Below are 15,228 nucleotides of genomic sequence, written 5' to 3'. Positions count from 1 at the left end.
GGCGTTCTCAGTGTGGCGACGCGCTCTCCCTGGGGAGAGCAGCCCAAATTTCACACAGAAAAATCTGTTGTGACAAAAAGAGAAAATGCAATACAAATACAATACAATGTTTCTGTTTTCTGTATGTGTCGTGTGGAGGGGGAGTGGGGTGGTGGTAGACTGATTTTAAGTATTGTGGATTTGAATGTGCACTATTCAGGCATTGTGATGTGTGTGATTGTTTTTTTTACATGATGTGATGTTGGTGTTGAAGTATTGTGATATGAGAAATGCATGATTTAGGCATTGTGATATATGTATGATGAGTGCTGTGTTGTATGTGATTTGTGTGTGTGTGTGTATATGTATGTATTACTGTTGTAGTATTTGGTTGGGTTTCTGTTCAGGGTTTTGCATGTAAGTTGTTGTTTTAATGTTTAAGAGCATTTTTATGCATTAGTTTTTATATTGTACTTGGTACAGTGCAAGCGAGTATGGTTTTACATAGAAAGGCATTTTTCAAAATAAAACGATACTAGTATTACAACTATTATTATTGTCAGTGCATCCACCCAAATATTATTATTGTTAAAATTCTTATGATTTTGATTGTTATTAATATTATTGTGAATACATCTACCCAAACAGCAGTAGTAGTGGTAGTAGTAGTATCAGTATGTCAACCCAAATATTATCATTATTATTATTGATACTATTATTATTATATGATAGTCAGTGGTGTCTGACTGTGAACATCAGAACAGCAGAGGAGGCAACTGCTGTCCCAACTATATGGGCTAGAATTTGATTATAGTGGAGAGTCTCTTGCCCAAGTTACATCCCCACTCTCTCAGCCAAGAGGGTTTTAGGGCAGTTGGCGTTGGGGTCGTCCCCAAAGGCCATCTGCCTCCCAAGGCTGCAGCACTAAGAGTCATCGCAGTCTTGCCTCCTAGTTTGAGAGTCATAGTCCTTCACAAAAGACCAAGCTGTAAATAGCTTCGCACCACTATGGAGAAACCATTGATCATACAGCTCTCGCTTTGCTGTTGGCCCAACAGTCTGTGATACAAACTTTATTATTGTCATTATTATTATCATCATCGTCATCACATTGTTAGTGTTAGTATTATTATTATTGTTGTTGTTGTTGTCAGTACATCCACCCAGCGGACAGCGTGAAGCTGAGTCAGGCAGATTATCATGATCATTATTATCATCGTCATCATTAGTAGTATTAATGTTGTTGTTACTATCATCATCATTAGTAGTATTAATGTTGTTGTTGTTGTCAGTATATCCACCCAGCGGACAGCGTGAAACTGAGTCAGGCAGATTATCATTATCATTATTATCATCGTCATCATTAGTAGTGTTAATGTTGTTGTTGTTACTATCGTCATCATCATCATTATGAGTATTAATATTGTTGTTGTTTTCAGTACATCCACCCAGCGGACAGCGTGAAGCTGAGTCAGGCAGAGCTGGTGTGTGTGGACGAAGCAGCGGCCATCCCACTGCCTCTGGTGCGGAACCTGCTGGGTCCCTACCTCGTCTTCCTCTCCTCCACCATCAGCGGGTCAGTCATCAATGAGAACAGTGATGATGATAACGGTCGTGGACTTATTAATGAGCACTTTCAGAGCTCGTGGAGCACTTTACATTGATTGACATGTCAGTCAGACATAAAGCATGCAAAAATTTGCGCTCATGTGTGCATGCATGTACACATACACTTACTTGCAGACACACACACATGCACGCGCGCACATGCAGGCATACACACGTGCGCGCACAAACATGCACAGACTCACACACACACACGCACACGCACGCACGCACGCAAAAGAGGGAAGAAGCATGAGGAGGGGGGGCAGATCTATTTTGGAAAGAGTTGGGGTTCAAAACCAGACTTGAAAGAGAAGAGGGAGGAGTAGGTGGGGTTGTGGCTATTTTGGAAAGAGGGAGGAGGGGCTGGGAGTGGGGGTGGGGGTTGTGTGTGTAAAGGCTCCACGGAATCTGTATTGACAGTGTTTTAGCCCCTGATGCAGCCCTTTTCTTTTTGACTCACTTGTGTAAACAAAGTGAGTCTATGTTTTAACCCGGTGTTCAGTTGTCTGTGTGTGTGTCTGTGTGTCCGTGGTAAACTTTAACATTGCCATTTTCTCGGCAAATACTTTGTCAGTTGACACCAAATTTGGCATTAAAAATAGGAAAAATTCAGTTCTTTCCAGTCATCTTGTTTAAAACAATATTGCACCTCTGGGATGAGCACAAAAAAATTTTTTTTTAAGCCTAATTATATGCAAACTGCATTTACTGTTATATTTATATTTTTTGTATTCTCTAAACTTGGCACTTAGATCTGATATTCTGACCCAACAACAAGAGGAGTCATTATTATCATTTTTTGTTCAAACAGGAACTTCTTTTGCTAAGCATGGAATTTTTATTTATTTTGCAAACGTTTTGGTGCAGATAGTAAAAAAGGGAACTTACTCTGTAATTAATGCTAGGGGACTTAATTTATCACAAGTGAGTCTTGAAGGCCTTGCCTCTCATGTTTTTTTTGTTTTTTTTTTGTTAGCTGTGTTACAAAAGCAACAATCATGACACAGATTAGCGGAGGATACTAGAGATGAGTATCAAGCAAACAATGCGCCATTTTTTCAGGTATGAAGGAACAGGTCGCAGCCTCTCTCTGAAACTGATACAGCAGCTGCGACAGCAGTCGGCCACATCTGGAGCGCCTGCGTCTGGGGAGAAGCCACGTGCAGACCTGACTTCTGGACTGTCGGCAGGTGAGTTACAGGGTTTGTACAGTCGAGGGAGTCTGGAAAAGTCTTGGAGGAAGGGAGATAACTTTTTCTCCAGGGCTGGAAAAGTCTTTGAAAAACAGAGGACTATTTCTCGGGCTGGAAAAAATCTTGGAAAATTATGTTTTGCGATTCAGAGTTTTGAAAAGTCTTGGAATTTGGATCAGACGTTTTACTAGTACCATTCAACAAAGAGCTTTCAATACAATTGAAAAACTGAACAAGCAAAAAGTGATGAAAATTCAACAATGATACCAGAGTATCCACCGATCTCTTTCATCAGCAGTGTGGCAGATGAATTTTTTATTCATTGTGGCATTGTGTTTGGTGTGGAAAGTTTCCAGTCTGGTCTGCAAAAGGTCTTGAAAAAAAACATGGAATCTGTGGGAACCGTGATATATGTTGGCATTATTTATGGAATGGTGATTCTTCAGGGGTTTTTTTGTTTTTTTTTAATATTGAAGAATAGAAACTTTGCATCTACTGTCTTTAAGAGTTGCAATAATGATACATTGGTGTGTACAGTGTGTGTGTGTGCTACATGTTAACAATGGTGTGTACAGTGTGTCTGCTACATGTTAACAGTGGTGTGTACAGTGTAGGTGTATGTGTGGTACATGTTAACAGTGGTGTGTACAGTGTGTGTGTGCTACATGTTAACAGTGGTGTGTACAGTGTAGGTGTGTGTGTGGTACATGTTAACAATGGTGCGTATAGTTTGTGTGTGTGTGACGTCCTCAGGTCGCAGACTGATCAAGGTCAGTCTGGAGGAGTCGATCCATTATGCCAGCAACAGTAATGATACAGTGGTGTGTACAGTGTGTGTGTGTGTGTGTGTGTGTGTGCTACATGTTAACAATGGTGTGTACAGTGTGTGTGTGTGTGTGTGTGCTACATGTTAACAATGGTGTGTACAGTGTGTGTGTGTGTGTGCTATGTGTTATCAATGGTGTGTACAGTGTGTGTGTGTGTGTGTGTGTGTGTGTGCTACATGTTAACAATGGTGTGTACAGTGTGTGTGTGTGTGCTATGTGTTATCAATGGTGTGTACAGTGTGTGTGTGTGTGTGCTACATGTTAACAATGGTGTGTACAGCGTGTGTGTGTGTGTGCTACATGTTAACAATGGTGTGTATAGTGTGTGTGTGTGTGTGTGTGTGTGTGTGCGCTACATGCTAACAATGGTGTGTACAGTGTGTGTGTGTGTGTGTGTGTGTGCTACATGTTAACAACAGTGTTGTATAGTTCGTATGCGTCGCAGGTCGCAGGCTGATCGAGGTCAGTCTGGAGGAGTCTATCCGTTACGCCAGCAACAGTAATGATACAGTGGTGTGTACAGTGTGTGTGGTACATGTTAACAACGGTGTTGTATAGTTCATGTGTGTGACGTCCTCAGGTCGCAGGCTGATCGAGGTCAGTCTGGAGGAGTCTATCCGGTACGCCAGCAAAGACCCCGTGGAGCGCTGGTTGAATGGACTGTTGTGTCTGGACGCCACGGTGCCCCGAATCAGTGCCGGCTGCCCCGCCCCCCAGAGCTGTGAGCTGTTCTATGTCAACCGCGACCAGCTCTTCAGCTACAGCAAGTCGTCTGAGACCTTCCTGCAGAAGGTTGTCTCTCTCTTTGTGTCGTCACACTACAAGGTGGGCTGCTAGCTGTTTGTTGAGGAAGAGAGAGTGAGCGAGCAGGAAATCTTTACTAAGATACCTGTGTTTGCAAAGTTCTTTCATGCTGGCTGTTTGTTGAGGAAGAGAGAGTGAGCGAGTGGGAAATCTTAACTAAGATACCTGTGTTTGCAAAATTCTTTCATGCTGGCTGTTTGTTGAGGAAGAGAGAGTGAGCGAGCAGGAAATCTTTACTAAGATACCTGTGTTTGCAAAGTTCTTTCATGCTGGCTGTTTGTTGAGGAAGAGAGAGTGAGCGAGCAGGAAATCTTTACTAAGATACCTGTGTTTGCAGAGTTCTTTCATGCTGGCTGTTTGTTGAGGAAGAGAGAGTGAGCGAGCAGGAAATCTTTACTAAGATACCTGTGTTTGCAGAGTTCTTTCATGCTGGCTGTTTGTTGAGAAAGAGAGAGTGAGTGGGAAAACTTAAAATATTGTGCTTGCAAAATCTTTCATGAGTTCTGTGATGTATTCCACATTTCTTTTTAATACACTGGTTTGGATATTAAATCACCTGACTGAGGGACCAGAGCTGTAGAGGGTGGACAGGTTCATAGTTTGGATATTAAATCACCTGGATGAGGGACCAGAGCTGTAGAGGGTGGACAGGTTCATAGTTTGGATATTAAATCACCTGGATGAGGGACCAGAGCTGTAGAGGGTGGACAGGTTCATAGTTTGGATATTAAATCACCTGGATGAGGGACCAGAGCTGTAGAGGGTGGACAGGTACATAGTTTGGATATTAAATCACCTGGATGAGGGACCAGAGCTGTAGAGGGTGGACAGGTAACACACATAAAAGAACCCACAAGAAGAAGAGGGTTGTCCCTGGCCAAATGTTGTAGTAAAATCCACTCTAGTATACATGTAGAAATGGAATAGAATAGAATAAAATAGATTTTATTGTCATGAAACCGTAAGGTTTATAAGACAAGTGCAATGGTAAGTAAATGAATGAATGAAAAACACACAATTAATCAATCAGTTAATGCAGTAAATTGCAGCAGCATTCATAAAAATTTTTTCCTAATCTTGTTTTTATATATTCATCATCTGTTAGCATCACCTGACTGGGAATATTTCCTGTGTTATTCAAATATTGAATATCTTTTGTGTGTGTGTGTGTGTGTGTATGTGTGTGTGACTGAATGACTCAGTAAACGTATGATGAGCCCCTAAAGGCAGCTTTCAGGCACTTGTTCCCAGGTAGGCAGCCCGTTGAGCAAATGATTCCATGTCTGTAAAGTGATTAGAGGTTTGTCTCTAACCAAAGAAAGGTGCTATGTAATTTATCAGTGATAATCGTAAAGAGTAGAGGGTGTAGAGGAACAGCTGCTCATGTTACAGTGTGTGTTGTGTTGCAGAACTCGCCGAATGACCTACAGATGTTGTCTGACGCTCCGGCACATCACGTCTTTGTCCTGTTGGGTCCTGTTGGCACCAAGACCACCGGCCTGCCTGATGTCCTCTGTGTGTTGCAGGTTTGTGCAGTCTGTTTACGTGTCTGGTACATTCCTTTTTTTTTTTTTCTTTTTTTTTCTGCCCCAATATCTACACCATTTCAGTGGCATTACTCCCACGGTGCTTCATTCATTCCAAGTCCTCCTTTTACACGGCCCACACCCTGGTTCGTCTGTCACAGTCCTAGCGTAGGCTGTCCGCAAGGAACCGTGGTTCAACCTTTCAGTGTTGTCATGTGATAAACGTGTACCTTGTGCTTGTCTTGCTGTTTGTGTTACCTGGACAGGAAACCCGGTGGGGGGTGCATGAAAATGTTCTGTGTTTCATGGTCACTGGTTTTTAAAAACATGAAACACGTTTGGCATTCTGCTTACAGTCAGTTACGATGGTCATACCACCTGGTCTGTTCAGAGATAAAATTTGAAGGAAATAAACCCATTGCGTTTGTTAAGCAAGATATACAAGGTTTAGTGTGTGTTTATTGTATACATGCTAGGAGTGATTTTTTTATGGGTTTTGTTGTTGTTGTTGTTGTTTTTTGGGAGGGGGGTTGTTTTGTTTTGTTTTTAACTCAGTTATAAGCCATGTATGTAGTTTTGTTACCATGGTGGTACAGGTGTGTCTGGAGGGGTAAGCCATGTATGTAACTAGTTTTGTTGCCATGGTGATACAGGTGTGTCTGGAGGGTGAGATCTCCAAGAGCAGTGTGGAGAGCAGCTTGGAGCGAGGGAGACGGGCGGCTGGTGACCTCATTCCTTGGACAGTGTCACAGCAGGTAGGGCAGTGTGTGTGTGTGCATGTGGGTGTTACTCTGTGTGTGTGGGAGGGGGCTGTGGGGGGATGGGGGTGGGGGGGGTCACTGTGAGTGTGTTTGTGCATGTGTGTGTGTCACTGTGTGTGTGTGTGTGTGTGTGTCACTGTGAGTATGTTTGTGCATGTGTATGTGTCACTGTGTGTGTCACTGTGTGTGTGTGTGTGTGAGAGCGTGTGTGTCTTTGTGTGTGTGTCTGACTCTGTGTGTGTTTGTGTGTGTGTGTGTCACTCTGTGTGTGTGTGTGTATGTGTGTGTGACTCTTTGTGTGTGTGTGTCTGTTTCTGTGTCTGTGTGTGTGTTAATGATTACACATGTGTGGATGTATGTCATGCTGATGTGGGTGTGTGGGTGTTAATGATTAGTATCATTACACATGCATGTGTTTATGTCATGCTGGTGGGGAGGGGGGGGTGTTAGTGTGTGTCTTTGTGTGTGTTTGTGTTGATTGCACATGTATGTGGGTGAGTGTGTGCATGCATCTTAATGATTACACATGTATGTGTTTATGTCATGCTGATGTATGTTTGCATGTGTGTGTGTGTGTTTGTATTCATAATTGCAGTTTGTGCATGTTTGGGTCAGTGCTACTGTGCAACTATGGGTAACCCATTTTTCCCATTCGTAAGCTGCCCTGCACATGAATACAAGATCTTTTTCTTCTGTTTTTTTTCTTCTTCTTTTAATACTACTTTCCTGTTCCCTTAATTTTAATTTTCCTTTGATGCGTGTGGGTAGAGGGATGTGTGGATATGAAATTAGATTTGTAATTTTCTTCACATACATTTTTGTTTCAGTTTGACGACAGTGACTTTGCTTCCTTGGCTGGTGCACGAGTCGTCAGAATTGCAACCCACCCAGACTACCAAGGAGTAAGTTATTTTATGATGTTTTTAAAAGTATTTGTATAATGCTGAATCTTGTGCAGACAGTTCAAAGCGCTTTCACACCAGTCATTCACACAAGCTCTGATTCTAAAGGATGTAAAACAAAACATGACGGGTGCAACAGCCGAGAACATGAAGCGTTTTAACGCGTTATTCAATCTGAGGGTCCTAGGTTTGAATCCCTGTCATGATGTCTGGTGGGTAAAGGGTGGAGATTTTTTTCTGATCTCCTGGGTTAACATATGTGCCAACCTACCAGTGCCTGAGTGTGTGTGTGTCACTGTGTTTGTCATGGTGTGTGTGTGTGTTAGTGAGCATGTGTGTCTTTGTGTGTCTGTGTCACTGTGTGTGTGTGTCTGATTGTGTGTGTGTGTGTCACTCTGTGTGTGTGTCACTGTGTGTGTGTGTGTGTGTGTGTGTGTGTTTCTGTGTCTGTATGAGTGTTAATGATTACATATGTGTGGGTGTATGTCATGCTGGTGTGTGTGTGTGTGTGTTGATGATTAGTATCATTACATTACATGTCATGGCGCCTGGTGGGTAAAGGGTGGAGATTTTTTCTGATCTCACAGATTAACATATGTGCCGATCTGCCAGTGCCTGAGCCCCCTTTGTGTGTATACGCATGCAGAAGATCAAATACGCTCATTTAAGACCGGCAATCCATGTCAGCGTTCTGTGGGTTATGGAAACAAGAACATACCTGGCATGCACTCCACCTCCCACCCCCGAAAAATGGAGTATGACTGCCTACATGATGGGGGTAAAAAAACAGTCATATACTTGAAAACCCACTCGTGCATACATCTGAGTGAACGTTGCGAGTCGAAGCGCACAAATGAAGAAGGAGAAGAAGAAAAAACCAAAACATGAATTCATGTGAAAAGAAAGCCAGAGACAGTGTAACCAGTAAGAGGAGAGGTGGAGGTGGGGGGGAGAGCTATTTTGCAAAGAGGTAGGCTTGAAGGCCAGACTTGAAAGAGCTGAGTACAGAGATTTGACAAAGTGAGAGAGGGAGATCATTCCAAGTGTAAGGTCCAGAGACAGGAAAAGAGTGATGACTGACTGTGGAGTTGTGTTCCCTTTTCTCTCAGTCTTCATCCCGCCACCCGGTCACTGCAGTCAAATTTATATAAAAACTACTGTTACATAGAGTTTGGGGCACACACAAAAAACACCCCAAAATCACACTGTTTATGACATTTTCTGATAAACGTGTAAAAGTCTGAATTTCTTTAGTGTTATTTAGGTTTGTACCTGTTCATTACAGATGTATCTGAAAAAGGTCACACAGAACACCCGATCAGAAGTCCAATACCTAACAGAGTCTGCCACACCACCTCTTGAATAGAAACAAATAAAAAAAAAACATGATTTCTTGTCTTGCAACTTCTGATATGTCTTTTCATGGTTCAACCCACACAAATGTGGAATGTCTGTGTCCATGTATGTCTAAATACTTAAGGTGATCTTCCTAGCATTAAGGCATTGTTAAGTGAACAAGTAAACAAAACTTCTGTTAAAAAAGCAGTGTTATATCAAGAAAAAAAAAAAAGAATTAAGAACAAGAGAGGCAAGGCCTTCAAGACTCACTTATGATAAATTAAGTCCCCTAGTATTAATTACAGAGTAATTTCCCTTTTTTACTATCTGCACCAAAACGTTTGCAAAATAAATAAAAATTCCATGCTTAGCAAAAGAAGTTCCTGTTTGAACAAAAAATGATAATAATGACTCCTCTTGTTGTTGTGTCAGAATAAGAGGTCAAAGTGCCAAGTTTAGAGAATACAAAAAATATAAATATAACAGTAAATGCAGTTTGCATATAATTAGGCTTCTTTTTTTTCTTTTTTTGTGCCCATCCCAGAGGTGCAATATTGTTTTAAACAAGATGACTGGAAAGAACTGAATTTTTCCTATTTTTCTGCCAAATTTGGTGTCAACTGACAAAGTATTTGCAGAGAAAATGTCAGTGTTAAAGTTAACCACGGACACACAGACACACGGACACACACACACACACACACATACACACACACACAGAGACAACCGAACACCGGGTTAAAACATAGACTCACTTTGTTTACACAAGTGAGTCCAAAACACCAGCAGAGAAGGTAATGACAAACCAGTGAAGTTTGAACAGGAGACTATCTGCTAGATCTCTGTGATGATCTGTAGCCAAATCGAAGGAGTGAGGCTTTGGCTTGAGGTTCACGTTTGTGAGCTTCGCCAAACCATCCTCCTTTGATGATAAATCAAAGGCGAGAAAGCGAAGCAGTCTGAGAGATCCAGCAGAAAGGAGTTAGAGAAAATGTTTAACTTTGGTTTTTTTACGTTTTCTTTGATATATTCTTTTCTCATCATATGTTTATGCAGTACAGCTGGCCAGGGGCTCTGAATTGTTCACCAAAATGCCTGTGTGTGTGAATGTGTGTGTGTGTGTGACTGTGTATGTGTGCACTGCCTACAGATGGGCTATGGAAGTGACTCAGTGTGTGTGCATTGCCTACAGATGGGCTATGGAAGTGACTGTGTGTGCATTGCCTACAGATGGGCTATGGAAGTGACTGTGTGTGCATTGCCTACAGATGGGCTATGGAAGTAATTCAGTGTGTGTGCATTGCCTACAGATGGACTATGGAAGTGACTATGTGTGCATTGCCTACAGATGGGCTATGGAAGTGACTCAGTGTGTGTGCATTGCCTACAGATGGGCTATGGAAATAACTTGGTGTGTGTGCATTGCCTACAGATGGGCTATGGAATTGACTGTGTGTGCATTGCCTACAGATGGGCTATGGAATTGACTGTGTGTGCATTGCCTTCAGATGGGCTATGGAAGTGACTCAGTGTGTATGCATTGCCTACAGATGGGCTATGGAAATAAGTCAGTGTGTATGTATTGCCTACAGATGGGCTATGAAAGTAACTCAGTGTGTGTGCACTGCCTACAGATGGGCTATGGAAGTGACTCAGTGTGTGTGCATTGCCTACAGATGGGCTATGGAAGTGACTCTGTGTGTGTGCATTGCCTACAGATGGGCTGTGGAAGTGACTGTGTGCATTGCCTACAGATGGGCTGTGGAAGTGACTCAGTGTGTGTGCATTGCCTACAGATGGGCTATGGAAGTGACTGTGTGCATTGCCTACAGATGGGCTATGGAAGTGACTGTGTGCATTGCCTACAGATGGGCTATGGAAGTGACTGTGTGCATTGCCTACAGATGGGCTATGGAAATGACTCTCTGTGTATGCATTGCCTACAGATGGGCTATAGAAGTGACTCAGTGTGTGCATTGCCTGCAGATGGGCTATGGAAGTGACTCAGTGTGTGTGCATTGCCTACAGATGGGCTATGGAAGTGACTCAGTGTGTGCATTGCCTACAGATGGGCTATGGAAGTGACTGTGTGTGTGCATTGCCTACAGATGGGCTATGGAAGTGACTCAGTGTGTGTGCGATGCCTACAGATGGGCTATGGAAGTGACTCTGTGTGTGCGTTGCCTACAGATGGGCTATGGAAGTGACTGTGTGTGTGTGCGTTGCCTACAGATGGGCTATGGAAGTGACTGTGTGTGTGTGCATTGCCTACAGATGGGCTATGGAAGTGACTGTGTGCATTGCCTACAGATGGGCTATGGAAGTGACTGTGTGTGCATTGCCTACAGATGGGCTATGGAAGTGACTGTGTGTGCACTGCCTACAGATGGGCTATGGAAGTGACTCAGTGTGTGTGCATTGCCTACAGATGGGCTATGGAAGTGACTGTGTGTGCATTGCCTGCAGATGGGCTATGGAAGTGACTCAGTGTGTGTGCATTGCCTACAGATGGGCTATGGAAGTGACTCAGTGTGTGTGCTTTGCCTACAGATGGGCTATAGAATTGACTCTCTGTGTGTGCATTGCCTACAGATGGGCTATGGAAGTGACTAAGTGTGTGTGCATTGCCAACAGATGGTCTGTGGAAGTGACTGTGTGTGCATTGCCAACAGATGGTCTGTGGAAGTGACTGTGTGTGCATTACCTACAGATGGGGTATGGAAGTGACTAAGTGTGTGTGCGTTGCCTACAGATGGGCTATGGAAGTGACTCAGTGTGTGCATTGCCTACAGATGGGCTATGGAAGTGACTCTGTGTGTGTGCTTTGCCTACAGATGGGCTATGGAAGTGACTCTGTGTGTGTGCATTGCCTACAGATGGGCTATGGAAGTGACTCTGTGTGTGTGCATTGCCTACAGATGGGCTACGGAGGCAGAGCCCTGGAACTGCTGACACAGTACTACGAGGGCAAGATGCCCAACCTGAGCGAGGATGCAGAGAATGATGACGCAGAAACACAGGTATGATAATTTATACTTCACTAGTTCCAGATATTTGTTTAACCCATTCCACCCCACAGCTACATGCCTGATACAACTCCCCTGGACCAGCACTACATGAGACCGCTGCAGAAAAAAAACTAAACAGGGTTGTTCTCTAAAACAGCGAAAAAAACAATGGAAAATTATTGATTTGATTAGTCAAACAAAACTTTGTTTGCACGCTTCCAGAGTTTGTAAACGGCTCAGTTTACTATACAAAGCAAGGATGAACGAAATTGGAATAGTGTGTTGGATTGAGAATACTCATACCTGGTGCACAGGGGAAGTAATCATGGTATGAGTTAACTTGTGCCTGGAGGAGAATGAGTTAAACTAACACAGGTTACTAGCCTACATATGTTACTTTGTTTGACATAACATATCTTCATGAGTGAGGATGCAGAGAATTACAGCACAGAAACACAGGTAAGATTAGTATTTTGTACTTCATGAGTTCCAAATATTTATTTAAAAACCAACACAGGTATCCAGCCATCCTCTGTCACTTTGTTTGACATAACGTAACTGTTTAAAGTTTGTTTTATGGTGATACATTCTAGCAAGACTGTGTGCATAATGGCTGATATTGGAGTGACTGAGAGGGATGGGGTGTTATGATGATGGTGTGTAGTGTGTAGCTGGTGGTTTGTATTGTAGAAGTGGTGTGTGTGTGTCCTTATGACGATTGTGTGTAGTGTATTGGTGGTGTGTGTGTTGTTATGATGATAGTGTGTAGTGTGTAGGTGGTGTGTTGTTATGATGATTGTGTGTAGTGTAGAGGTGGTGGTGTGTAGTGTAGAGGTGGTGTGTATTGTTATGATGATGGTGTGTAGTGTTTTGGTGGTGTGTTGTTTATTGTTATGATGATGTGTAGTGTAGAGGTGGTAGTGTGTGTTGTTATGATGATAGTGTATAGGTGGTGTATGTGTTGCTGTGATGGTGTGTAGTGCATAAGTTGTGTGATGTTACGATGATATTGTGTAGTGTAGACAGAAAAGAGCTATCCCCATTGATCCATGTTATGTGTCTGCCTCTCAGTTGCTGTATTTGGAAAGGGGTGGGTGAGGAATGTCAGAAAGGATTATCTGAATGTGTCAGCGTGCTTGACTGATTTTGCTGAAATACATGGACTGAGTTGTTAAGTTAGAATGTTGTTGTCGCTTTTACAAGACAGTATGTACTCATTAACATTAGCACTAGCTCTCACACTCTCTCTGTCAGCTGTTGCATGTTTTCACTACGAACATATGGACTGAGTTGTTAAGTTAAAATGTTATTCGCCTTTACAAGACAGTATGTATTTATTAACATTGGCATTAGTTCTCACACTCTCTCTGTCAGCTGTTTCATGCTTTCTCTATGAACATATGGACTGAGTTGTTAAGTTAGAATGTTATCGTCGCTTTTACAAGACAGTATGTATTTATTAACATTAGCATTAGCTCTCACACTCTCTCTGTCAGCTGTTTCATGCTTTCTCTATGAACATATGGACTGAGTTGTTAAGAGAGAATGTTATTTGCCTTTACAAGACAGTATGTATATATTAGCATCAGCTCTCACACTGTTATCTGTCAGCTGTTGCATGCTTTCACCATGAAGCCCTTTGAACGTTGTGCTGACAGACCAACGGAGCATCTGACGATGGCGCTGACAGGAAGTTACCTCCCTTGTTGAGCAAGCTGACAGCGCGGCGTGCTGAGAGACTGGACTACATTGGCGTGTCCTATGGTCTGACATCCCAGCTCCTCAAGTAAGTCGGGTTGCGTTGGATGTGCTTTGTGAAACATGAGTCCCATTATCTGTCGGTTCTCTCAACAGTCAGGTCAGTTTATTGCATTCCCAGCAAACGTTCAAGGTGGAGTCTTGGCCTAGAGGTAACGCGTCCGCCTAGGAAGCGAGAGAATCTGAGCATGCTGGTTCGAATCACGGCTCAGCCGCCGATATTTTCTCCCCCTCCACTAGACCTTGAGTGGTGGTCTGGATGCTAGTCATTCGGATGAGATGATAAACCAATGTCCCATGTGCAGCATGCACTTAGCGCACGTAAAAGAACCCACAGCAACAAAAGGGTTGTTCCTGGCAAAAGTCTGTAGAAAAATCCACTTCGATAGGAAAAACAAATAAAACTGCACGCAGGAAAAATACAAAAAACTGGGTGGCGCTGTAGTGTAGCGACGCGTTCTCCCTCGGGAGAGCAGCCCGAATTTCACACAGAGAAATCTGTTGTGATAAAAAGAAATACAAATACAAATACAAACAAATGCAAATTAGTTATGCCAGTTGTTTGCCTCACACTTGTCCGTGTAATTACAATTACATCAATTCCTTTAGCTTGTCTGCATAAGTCTTGTTCATCAGTCTTATTGGGTAGGGCTTAGATAAGGCATGCTTGATGCTCTTCCCATGCTTTTTGTGTTTGTGTGCTTATGCTGTGTTGTTTCTCTGAATAAGTTTCAGTTTCAGTTTCACTTTCTCAAGGAGGCGTCACTGCGTTCGGACAAATCCATACACGCTACACCACATCTGTTGAGCAGATGCCTGACCAGCAGCATAACCCAACGCGCTTAGTCAGGCCTTGAGTGCATGCTTACATATTTGTGTACCTATGAAAGTGGATTTCATTTTATGTAATTTCGCCAGAGGACAACACTCTCGTTGCCATGGGTTCTTTTTCAGTGCGCCAAGTGCGTGCTGCACACGGGACCTCGGTTTATCGTCTCATCCGAAAGACTAGACGCTCAGTTTGATTTTCCAGTCAAACTTAGGAGAAAGGGCGAGAGCGGGATTCGAACCCACACCCTCACGGACTCTCTGTATTGGCAGCTGAGCGTCTTAACCATTCTGCCACCTTCCTCCTATAAGAATTGTTAAACTAAAAGCAGTTTAGCCAGTTAACCCCTGTAGTCCTTTTTTTTTCTTTCTTTTTTTTTAAACTATGAAGAAATTGTGTAGGGAAGGAATTTCTAAAGGCATTCTCTAAACATATCAAGTTTTCAGGCTGGATACCACCTACCCAGGTGGAAAGCTCACCTTGATAGCTTTCACATACCTTTCCTCAAACATCTATGGAGCAATGTTGGATGGAGCAATGTCGAAAGAGGAGAAATGGTCGCTGCTGCAGGCGTGTGCCTCCAGAAGTATGTCCTGCAGCTGTCCAATCACAGTCACACTTTATCGCACGGTTGCTTCCTGTCTGATTGTTTCCCGTCGCCTTTTCTTTTCTTTTTTCTGTATGATATTTAGCAT

At 42.9% G+C, this 15,228-nt stretch overlaps 1 protein-coding gene across 1 annotated transcript in view; it reads left to right on the top strand.

The window, feature by feature from the left end:
* LOC143286493 (RNA cytidine acetyltransferase-like) overlaps positions 1-15,228 on the top strand; it is a 49,085-nt gene that overhangs the window by 20,687 nt on the left and 13,170 nt on the right. Inside the window, exons 12-19 of the mRNA XM_076594071.1 lie at positions 1,419-1,555; positions 2,650-2,777; positions 4,188-4,432; positions 5,821-5,937; positions 6,591-6,692; positions 7,526-7,600; positions 11,857-11,958; positions 13,605-13,732. Of these exons, the coding sequence (XP_076450186.1) occupies positions 1,419-1,555; positions 2,650-2,777; positions 4,188-4,432; positions 5,821-5,937; positions 6,591-6,692; positions 7,526-7,600; positions 11,857-11,958; positions 13,605-13,732 (1,034 nt within the window). The remainder of the gene's footprint in view (positions 1-1,418; positions 1,556-2,649; positions 2,778-4,187; positions 4,433-5,820; positions 5,938-6,590; positions 6,693-7,525; positions 7,601-11,856; positions 11,959-13,604; positions 13,733-15,228) is intronic.

Source organism: Babylonia areolata, chromosome 10, assembly GCF_041734735.1.
Source record: "Babylonia areolata isolate BAREFJ2019XMU chromosome 10, ASM4173473v1, whole genome shotgun sequence".
Taxonomy (NCBI): Eukaryota; Metazoa; Mollusca; class Gastropoda; order Neogastropoda; family Buccinidae; genus Babylonia; species Babylonia areolata.
This window is presented reverse-complemented; position numbering and strand designations above follow the sequence as displayed.